Source organism: Phaseolus vulgaris, chromosome 2 (genome assembly GCF_051622355.1).
Source record: "Phaseolus vulgaris cultivar YP4 chromosome 2, ASM5162235v1, whole genome shotgun sequence".
NCBI lineage: Eukaryota > Viridiplantae > Streptophyta > Magnoliopsida > Fabales > Fabaceae > Phaseolus > Phaseolus vulgaris.
In genome coordinates this window covers 31,525,208-31,535,458 of record NC_143499.1, presented here as the reverse complement: position 1 = coordinate 31,535,458, position 10,251 = coordinate 31,525,208, and the positions used below count along the sequence as shown (strand labels likewise).

Genomic DNA, 10,251 nt, shown 5'->3' with positions numbered 1-10,251 from the left:
GAAAATAGGGCATACATATAAGCTTGTTGTAGTTTTGTTCAAATTTAATTTTTATTGTTAAAAAATAAAATAACAATCGATCATAATAATATGTAAATAATAAAAGAATAAATAAATTAATATCACAGTAAAAATATTTTATATTTAAATAATATTTGTTTCCATCAGTTTTGTTACGTACTTCTCTTATTTTATTTTTTATTCCTTATTTATCTTCTCGTTTCATTTCTTTAAAATAAATTGGGTAAGAAAAATAAGTTTCCCACATGCAGCGGTTTGCATTGACTTTTCTGCGCCATCTCAGGACTAGTTAATTTTATTATTATTATTGTTATCGATAAGCTATGTACGAATAATTTGTGTTTTTTTTATTTTTGGGAAGCGAGAAATGAAGTATTTGACATTTTTGTTGAAAAGGTTAAAAAAAATAGGAGTGGTTAAAAGCACAGAAAGACAATGTTTTGGGGGAAAAGGCAGAATCGTACAGTACAATCGGAGTCGAATCCGGACCCTCGTTGTGAGCCATGTTCATGGGTCAGCAGCATTCACCAGGCTACACATCAAACAAACACAAAAACCTTTTAATATTTTTTTCTTATCAAAGTAATGCAAGTTCACATGAAAAATTCAATTTGTAATTATATATAAATTATGCGGTTGGTATTTTTTTTTCTTCTTTCGACTTCCTTGTACTTATCTTGTTCTTCTGCTTTTGGTCTTGTGAATTTAGGATGGGCTGAGATAATATATGAAAAATGCTATTAGTATTGAATATGAAATATCTAATTTTTGGAATCTGTATAATTATTTGGATTGTATTAAGGATTTAGATAATAACTAAGAATATATTAAAAATTAGTTTTATTAATCTTTTCATTTAGACATAATGATTTTGATTATGTTGATTGTTATATTGGATGTGGGACCTTCAAGTATGTAGGAACCAATCGATATCTAGTTTGAATTGAATTTGGTTTAATTGAATTGTGTTTTGGGCAGCAGTGGTAGCATTTGTAATAAATAGTGAAAGTGCAGTGAAGAGATAGGCCAGGTAAGATAACTAGAGTAGAAAATTAAATAATGGATAATGAATTGAATGCTATAGAATACAGCCCCACCCACAAATTTACTCTTCCCTTCCACCCTTTTTTTTATCTGACTCATTTCACATGACTACCCTGCACCATGCACCAACCAAACGAATCTCACATTTTTAATAAATAATTCAAACTCTCTCTCTCTGTTTTCTCTGTCCTTCACTATTGCAATATTGCAAACTCCATTAACTTAAAAAATCACTCCTTTTCTCTTCCCTTTTTTCTCCCACTATCCAAATCTCTCTTTCTCTCTGTGCCCACTTGGGTATACTGGCTCTCCCAACCATGGAAGCTTTCACCTTGCTCAAATACTGGAGAGGCGGTGGCGCTCTCGGACTTCCACCTTCCTCCGACACTCCCTCTTCACGCGCCGCCCCCACAACCGCCACTATCCTCACCGCCGTCGATAATGCCACCGAAAGCGACGAAGACAACGACGACGACGGCCCCTTCTTCGACTTAGAGTTTACTGTTCCCGATGAAGAGGCTAACGAAAATCCAAACACCCAAGAAGACGACGATGACGATGACGATGAGGAAGAAGAAGAAGATATTAACATCGAAGAATCAGACGGCGAGAGAGAGTTTAAGTTTACTCTGTCGCCTTCGAGCAACGATCGTAGTGATCCCAACCTTTCGCTGTCTCCTTCGGAGGATCTGTTCTTCAAGGGAAAGCTGCTGCACGTGGACCCTTCCTCCTTCTCCTCCGAACCTAACTCCAAGCCTCAGTTCACCGCCTCCCTGCTAAAATCCGCCACCAAATTCCGCGTCTTCATGCTGGGCCTCAAGAAGCCCAAGCCCACTGACAGAGACAGAGACAGAGACTCCAACACCTCCAACAACGCTTCCGATTCCGCAAATCCAGAGGCCCACAAAGACAACAAGAAGCACTTCACCGTCAAATTCAAAGTGGAAGAGGTCCCCATCGTCTCTCTCTTCACCTCCAGAGGAAACAACAAAACCCAAAAACACACTTCCACCAACGAACAACAACAACAGCAACAACCTTCCGAAGAGAAACGTTTCTCCAAAGATGTCATGCAAAAGTATTTCAAAATGGTTAAGCCTCTCTACGTCAGAGTCTCCCGCCGCTACGCCGACAAGCTCACCTTAAACTCCGCCGCCAAATCACCGCTTCCGCAGCCCACGGCCGAACCCGAACCTGTTGTCGCCGCCGAAACCAACCTCAAGGCAACTCAAACTCAAAAACTCTCTTCGGGGCTTAGCGTTGTGTGCAAACATTTAGGGAAAAGCCGTTCGGCGTCTTCGGCTGTGGCGGCGGCTCCGCCGCCGATTGTGTCTTCGAAGCGGCGCGATGATTCGCTGTTGCAGCAACAGGACGGAATTCAAGGTGCCATTTTACACTGCAAGAGATCCTTCAACGCCTCTAGAGCTGGTAATATATTAGTAATTAGTAATAGTGATTAATTTTGTATGGAGATTTAACGAATATAGTTAAATAATTGTTTGTACTTGGTTGAAACAGAGTGCGAGTCTTCTCAGCTTCCGCGTTCAGTGAGCCATCCATCGCACGAGATATCCATGAATGAAGGCAGTGAGAAGCGACTTTCGACATGATACAAGAAATATTGGTTCCTTTGGAGTGTCAGTGTAAAAAGGAGAATGTTATTACTTAGATTAGATTTTACACTAGAAGGAAGTGAAAAAAAGAAAAGAAAAGGTAAAAGTAGAGTGGTGGGGCTGCATGATTTGTTCAGATGAATGAAGCTCGTCACCCATTAGCTCAGTGACTCTTTCTTTCTTCCTTGGTAGTGTAAACTGTAAAGCTCTTTCCGATAAAGCGAAAGAAGAAACAGAGCTTTCCCGTGTATGTTTCTCTTGGACGTATATCTATGTATCTATGTAATGTAGCTCTAGCCATGCCACATTCAATATTTTACAATACCACCCTGAATCTACTCCTCCTCCTGTACAAATTCTTTTCCTTTACTTTGTGGGCACCATTGACTTCATTCGTTGTTGTTTTTTTTCTTCTGGGGTGTGGATAATGGATGCTTTAAAAGGTGATTGGTGAACGTAATGTGTGTGTGGAGAGACATAGAATTGGGTATTTTTGAAGGTGGTGTAGCAGTCAAGGTGCGGGGAGAAAGAATGGGTTGAGCTAATAATTATTGCTGTTGATTTCATAAAGTTTGAAACTTTTAATAATATGAAGCATGATAGTTACTCGAGAGGAGGGAAAATGCGGTCAGAGAAGTGGGAAAGAGAGCGACATGAGCAGTGAAAGGGAGATTTTCTTTTGGGGAAGATAGGAAAAGAGAAAAGAGAGAGAGAGGAGGGTGGAAATGGAATTTGAGAGGCTTTGGGTCTTTGGCTCTGCAATGAATCACGTGTCCGGGGCTTAGCTAGCAGGTATCGAAATTGGTGAAGGTGTGTGTTTTATTAAATTTGGTGCAACGATTCGTGTGTGTCGGGATATAGTGTCGTATATTCAATTTGTCTCTTTGTGTCACATTAGGACCCCAAGATACCCTTGCCAAGGGCTCCAGCCACGTCATCCTAAAAGTTGGATGGGAACCCTCATCCACCATGCTCGGCCCAATGGGCCCCTGATTTGGGCCCACCTGAAAAGCCAGTTCCTTAAATCTTTCCCACCGCTTGCATATGTCATGATGTGGTTTTAGAAGGGGACAAGTTACTTAATAATATAATCCATGAGTGGTTACTTGCTAGAATTTGAAAGTGAGAGGAATAGGAAGATGGGCACAGATGCATGTATAATTTGGCTTCCACACTTCAATTACTTCTGTCTCCCGTTTCTAACACCTCTTTGTATTTTCCTTCAAACTTGCTATAAAATGTTTCCTTATTGTCAACAAAAAACGTTTTCCAATTGCATACACATTCAATCAAGGATGCCATTCGTCCATTCATTCCTTTTCAAAATATGGACACTTCAAATGTGATATCCAATCATTAAATAATGGCTAAACCAAACCAGTGACCTTCACCCAACATATTTTTAAAACTCCAAACTGTACTTATCATTTTTATTTAAAAAATTATATGTAGACGAGTTTGATATTGTGGTAGAGACGTTTTGAGTGGAGGTGGTAGTGGTGGAAACGTTTTGAGCGGAGGTGGTAGTGGTGGTAGTGGTGTAGTCGTTTGTTGTAATGGTGGAAACCGATGCATTGTTGTTAGGTGCAGTGGAGTTGCGTTTTCAAGTAAGATTTTTGTTTTCGTGTGGTGGATGCAATTACAATGGTGTAGGTCGTTTTCGTTTTTGTTTTTGGAAAGTGGATTACTAATGTAGATATCCATAAGCATTTAGTGTAGATTTTGGATATTCACATGTAGAAGGTAAAAAAAACCTCCAAATCTTGACTCTAGAAGTTATTGTTAGATGTCTTAATAAAACTACAGATGATGATATTCGGAAGTCACTTATCAGTTATGGACAAACAAATCCATAAATGTATTATTTGTGTTACGAATATGGATATTCAAAATATCAAGAGTAAAAAGTCCATTCCTTGCAGTATTTGGTACGGGTCAGAAGTAATATGAATCAGGGAAGGCAAAGACTTTCTACACCCAACATTTTTGAACCTGCACTCAACAAAATTTTCAAATTCTAAAAATGTCCTTTATTTTGGAAATGAAAATCCAGAATTGAAAATGTTACATTCCAAAAAATAGATCCGAAAGATATTATTGTATTCCCAAAAAAAATCAAAATTTTATTATGGATAAAAATATTTCAAATTAAAAATAATACATTTTGAAAAAATAGATCTGAAAGAGATTATTGTGTTCTGAAAAGGGGGTCCGGAATGTATTTTTATATGTACCCCATTTTTAAAAGGCATTTTCGTTTTTTTTCCTGAAATTGGGTACAGTGATATGGTGGTGCAGGAAGCAATTGCCATCAGGGAATTAGCCTTAAATAATTGGTACTGTTGGGCCTGTTGGACTTATTGGGCTTCCTCAACTATTTCCTTCTATTAACTATTTCCTACCGTGTTTTGCTCACCACTGAAATTAGTAATCATATTAATTAAATATACTTTTATTTTTATGTAAAAAAATTGAAAATATTTCTAAAGAGTAATTTAAATAGATATCAACTAAATACTTTCCAATAGAGTACTTGTATGAAAATAGATGAGTGCATGTTAATATATATTTCTTATAATTATGTTAAATAAATATTTACTATACTCTATTATGAGAAAACAAGAGAATAACATATAAGAAAGAAGAGTAAAATTGATCGTAGTTTTCTTGTTAATTACATTACTTTGTCTTCTTTCAAAACTTCTACCCAAGTTAGATTCAGAGACTTTCTCTGTCTATTTTCTCTGAAAAAGTTTGCTTTGACACTCCTTTTTTTTTATCTACATTTATTTGACAATTGTTTTTCATAGTAAAATATTTTATTGTAATAATAAAAAATAGAATATTATAATAAAATAATAATTTATGAAATTATAAATTGAATGTAAGAGAAAAATAAGAGATTTTCTCTATATTTTTAACTGCCTCATCGCGCGTTTCCGAGATCTCAAGGACCCATCAACCGTTATGAAAAATGTTAGATATATGTACTAAAAAAATGACTAGAATAGTGAAAAATTAATGGACAAAATTTTAACCATTAAACAAAGTCTCCAACTCAAAATTTAAATTTTAATCAATTTTATAAAATTCAATTAAATTTAATTTTAGTATGTTAATATCATATTAGCGTCGTTAAGTATCGACTATAGGCAAAAAAATAATAATAGTATACAATAAAATTTATTGGTTGTATAATGTCATGTGTTATTAAACTTCCTGAATTTCTATTGTTCTCAACCTAAAATTATGTTAGAATTATCATATTAACGCCATCAAATTGTAATTATATAACTACATATATATCACCTTACTGAATTGATTTTATAAAAATAAGTTATGATTTTAGGAATATCCACTGGTTAACTATATGAATAAAAACTTATATAAAAGAAAATTTAAATAAACCGCATGAACTCAAACATGTCTTCAAAGAAAACTATTCATATATAGCTTTTTCATGAGCATATTTTCTTTTGTCAATGAACCAAAACAATTTAATCCAAAAAAAAAATCAGGGTATTGGTTCTTAATTTGTTTGCGATATTTGGTGTGCCAATAGAAAACTTTCAGTGACGTATATTACGTATAGATAAATTTTTAATTATCGATTTTTACATATACTTTTTAGTTTTAAACTCAATCACATAATTTTGTTTTAATGATGTTAAAAATAAAAATATATAAAAAAAATAAATTAAAATTGTAAACATTTTAAAATATAAGAAATAAAGTGAAAAATAGAAAAACTAAAATCATGAATAAAAAATTAAGAAAAGATAATACTGCAATTTAAAAAAATAAAAAAGAGAAGTCCCCTTTTATAAGCCATTTGCTAAAAAACAACTTTTAACATTTAACAAACTCTTCTTCTTTGTTCAACTTTTATATTCTCATTAAAAAGTGACACCTTTTTCCTTGAATCGTCTGAAGGTGGTTTATTGGACAGACCCTACAGGCTTCTTGTGGGCTAAGGAATCATCAATGGCTTTTAGTGTTTGGGTATTGCTTCTTTACATTTTATTTGAATTAATTGCTAATTTAATAAATGATGGTAAAAACAAAAAATATTTAAGCAATTTTAGAATCATTATATTCATAAACGTTTCCTTTTTTTTTCATAATTCATTATACTCATTAAAAAATCACAGCTAATTTGTTCGCAAATCAAATCCACGTGAACTAAGTGAAAGAACATTTTTAGGAATTGTAATTTGGAAGAAACTTTAATCCATTAGTAATGTACCTGTGAATTTTTAGGTGGATACCCTAAATCTCCTAATCCATAAAAACCAAAAATATATAATTTAGAGATAAGTTTCCCACATATAAGAAAATAAATATTCATACAATTAATAGTCTTGGAAAATTTTTAATGGAATACATGTGAAAAAAATCCCAGAAAAATCACATAATTCTATATATATACATGTAATGGTAGATTTTTGATAATTTAATATAAGATACCTGTTAACAAAATGTTATAGATAAAAATGAAAAGTTCAAAGCAAAGTTTATGAACCATGTGAAAATTAAAATGAGTGGGATCATCATTACATAATTATTTTTTATTACTTTCATCCATAATATGATATATTAGTTAAAAAAATCATAATCATATATTAGTAACTGTTAAAAAAACTATTTCTCCGTCATTGTATCTGGATTGAAAAAGAGAACAGAGAACCGAAAGAAACCACAAAAGGAGAATTTGGAAACAGTTATTATTATTTGTTTACTTTCCTTCCATTTCAAATAATATTATTTTTCCACATCTACACACAGAGTAATTATAAATTTGAATTGTAACATGATAAGTTTGATTTCGTTTTTGTGAACAATAGCATGGTAAAAAGAAGAAGAAGAAGAAGAAGAAAATTTAAGATTTGAATTGAATGAAAAAAAGAATAATAATAATAACCTCAGCATTGGAAATATTGATTGGAAGATGAGGTGAAGTTGAGATTGATAGTGCAAGACATTTCAACGGTGGTTGTTTTCCGTAACACCTTGAGCATGTGCAGTGAACCACTCAATTTTGCGTAGCTTCTGAGTTTCAGCATGTCTGAGAGATTTACCTTTACCAATGCATTCTTCTGCGCGAACCTCGCGTGAACCGTCAACTTTATATCTTTCGTTTCCTTCGCCTCGAGTATGCCAGCTTTCAATTTTGAAGCGCCAACACTCTCACTGGAATTCTCATACACCATACCAACAGTGCTTTTCCCGTAACGGAAGGAGACATAGTTAGGGTTGGTGAGGGTGATGTGAAGAAGCATGGTGACATTGAAGGAAGAGGTTGCAGAGATGTTACTGTAAGTATTAGTATTCTGCATCAATCTTGCCGATTTGAGTTCAATTTCGGGATCAGCCAAACGCGACGTGACAAATGCAAGAATAAGCCAAATCAACAACATGAGCACAAAGATAGCCAAAGTGTAGACCAAACATTTGCTGCTTTTTTCTTCTCTTTTGCGTGATGGAAACCCCGCAATCAGTTCCTCTGTTGAGATGTAGTTGTTTGCATATCTTCCTCCTGGATTTGACAACGAGTTTCCCCTGATTTCTGACATTTCTTTTCTTCTTTTCTTTCACAATCTCCAACTTTATATCACAATTCCTTTTTAGTTTTGGTGAAGAATCCATGTTCAATTATATATAGAGAGAGGGAGAGGGAGAGACTTTTTCACACTCACGCGTTCTTCCTTTTTTAAATTCTTAATTTTTTCACACTGATTTTTTATTAGGGAAACTACACTTTCACAATCTTAATGTGATAATTTAAATATAAATTTATAATGAAATATTATAAAAAGATATTAAAATTTATTCTTTCTCCTTGTCTTGTATTAGTAGTTAGAGTATGAATAAATTGTGTACATTTGTGTAGTGCTTCTCCATATGGTAGCTTCACATGGCATTAATATACCATTAAGAAGACAAAATATAACTCCTAACAAGAACAATCTGGGTGTTCTATTTGTCCTCTTTTCTGTTGTAATTTATTATTCTTCACAATAGTTACTTCTATTATATTATTATAATTCTCATTCACCATAAATTTCCAATCATATAATATAAACTGTTTATTATTATTCTTCACAATAGTTACTTCTATTGTATTATTATAATTCACCATATATATTCAATTATATATAATATAAATTGTTCCTTAAACCTGTAACCATTTACAAGATTTGATGGTTAAATTAAGGAAATTATATTTGACTCCTCACTTACGTTGAGAAAAAAAAATATTTGAGGAAATACTTCCAAATTCTTATTTTACATGCACAAATTTTATCACTGGTATAATTCCGTGATTAATTTATTATATTTGATTAAATCTAATAAATTTATTATAAAATAATTTTATTAGACATGAAAAGATACTTTCTTATATAGAATTATTTTATATGTTTGAAAAATTATTTATATGTAATGTTTAATATTTTTTTAGGTGTGTTGCATAAATTTATAAATTTATGATATATATATATATATATATATATATATATATATATATATATATATATTGCAATATCTCATTTGTTATTAAATAATTTAAAATTAGTAACATCTTATATAAATGGTAAAACAAACTTTACGTTCTCAACACTCTATATGTAATCTACAACAAAATTACCTTTTTCTTTCTATCATTTAATTTTAGGTGTCCTAATTTTATTAAATTTTAAAAACCCGTTTTTAACTAGATTGGTTTAATAATCTTGAACCCATTATCAATCAATCATTAATACTGATTATTTGAATATAATGCAAATTTGGAGTTATAGGATTGTTGAGATGTGAGCGTACCTACTTGGTAATAATTGTGCTACGTGGCTACCTATTTATCATCGATTCTCTTACTAATTAGAAAATAAATTACATTTTTAAATATTTTGTTAAAACTCTAAATTGTTGTTAAGGTGTGCAAAAAAATGTCAAGAAGTGTAAGAAAATTAACTTATTTTTTACAGGTAAGGTTATATATGGGTTAATTTATTTGTAGTTATTTAAAAAATACTTTTTAATAAAATAAATATATTTTTCTATATATTTATTTTATCTAGCTTCCCTATGACATTTTCTTAAGTATTCCTGCCTGACATAATATATATAATTCGTTTGCTATAATGTGCCTCTATTTTTCTCTTTTTTTCACACATCTCATGGAGGCAAAGAAGTGAATGTTTTGAATTAATAAAAAAGCTTTAGGTATTTTCATTTTTTCTTTATTAACGTATGTATGTAATTAGGTGCATGGGTTATGCTTTGTATATAAAATGTTCTAGTCTCTTTCTTATGATGTGTTAGGGATGAGGGAGATTTTTTTATTTTTTTTCAGGATTTTGAGTGTGAGAGATGGTGTGAATGTTTACTCATTTCATATTGGATTATTGTATTTTATCTTAATATTTCTATACATGCATTTTATTATAATATATAATATATAAAATTAAAAATTATCTAAATTTATTTAATAATTTTTAAAATATTTTATTATAGTATTAATAAAAAATAATTATAAATAATAAAAATAATAAAATAAAATTATAATATCAACAAA

At 31.9% G+C, this 10,251-nt stretch overlaps 2 protein-coding genes across 2 annotated transcripts; one reads left to right on the top strand and one right to left on the bottom strand.

The window, feature by feature from the left end:
- Positions 1–1,151: 1,151 nt before the first annotated feature.
- On the top strand, positions 1,152–3,070 carry MAKR2 (membrane-associated kinase regulator). Its single transcript, XM_068613217.2, has 2 exons — positions 1,152–2,493; positions 2,584–3,070. Exons 1-2 carry the CDS (start codon positions 1,383–1,385, stop codon positions 2,673–2,675), a joined length of 1,203 nt encoding a protein of 400 aa, XP_068469318.1. The 5' UTR covers positions 1,152–1,382; the 3' UTR covers positions 2,676–3,070.
- A 4,318-nt stretch (positions 3,071–7,388) lies between these two features.
- Positions 7,389–8,293, bottom strand: LOC137809696 (Late embryogenesis abundant (LEA) hydroxyproline-rich glycoprotein family). The gene has a single exon (XM_068610791.2). It carries the CDS (start codon positions 8,249–8,251, stop codon positions 7,601–7,603), a length of 651 nt encoding a protein of 216 aa, XP_068466892.1. The 5' UTR covers positions 8,252–8,293; the 3' UTR covers positions 7,389–7,600.
- Between the last annotated feature and the right edge of the window lie 1,958 nt (positions 8,294–10,251).

Excerpts from the sequence above, each read along its gene's own strand:
- LOC137809696 (XM_068610791.2), bottom strand. The coding sequence starts at position 8,251 with ATGTCAGAAATCAGGGGAAACTCGTTGTCAAATCCAGGAGGAAGATAT.
- MAKR2 (XM_068613217.2), top strand. The coding sequence starts at position 1,383 with ATGGAAGCTTTCACCTTGCTCAAATACTGGAGAGGCGGTGGCGCTCTC. Across the intron at positions 2,494-2,583 it reads CTTCAACGCCTCTAGAGCTG|AGTGCGAGTCTTCTCAGCTT; the intron begins GTAATATATTAG and ends TGGTTGAAACAG.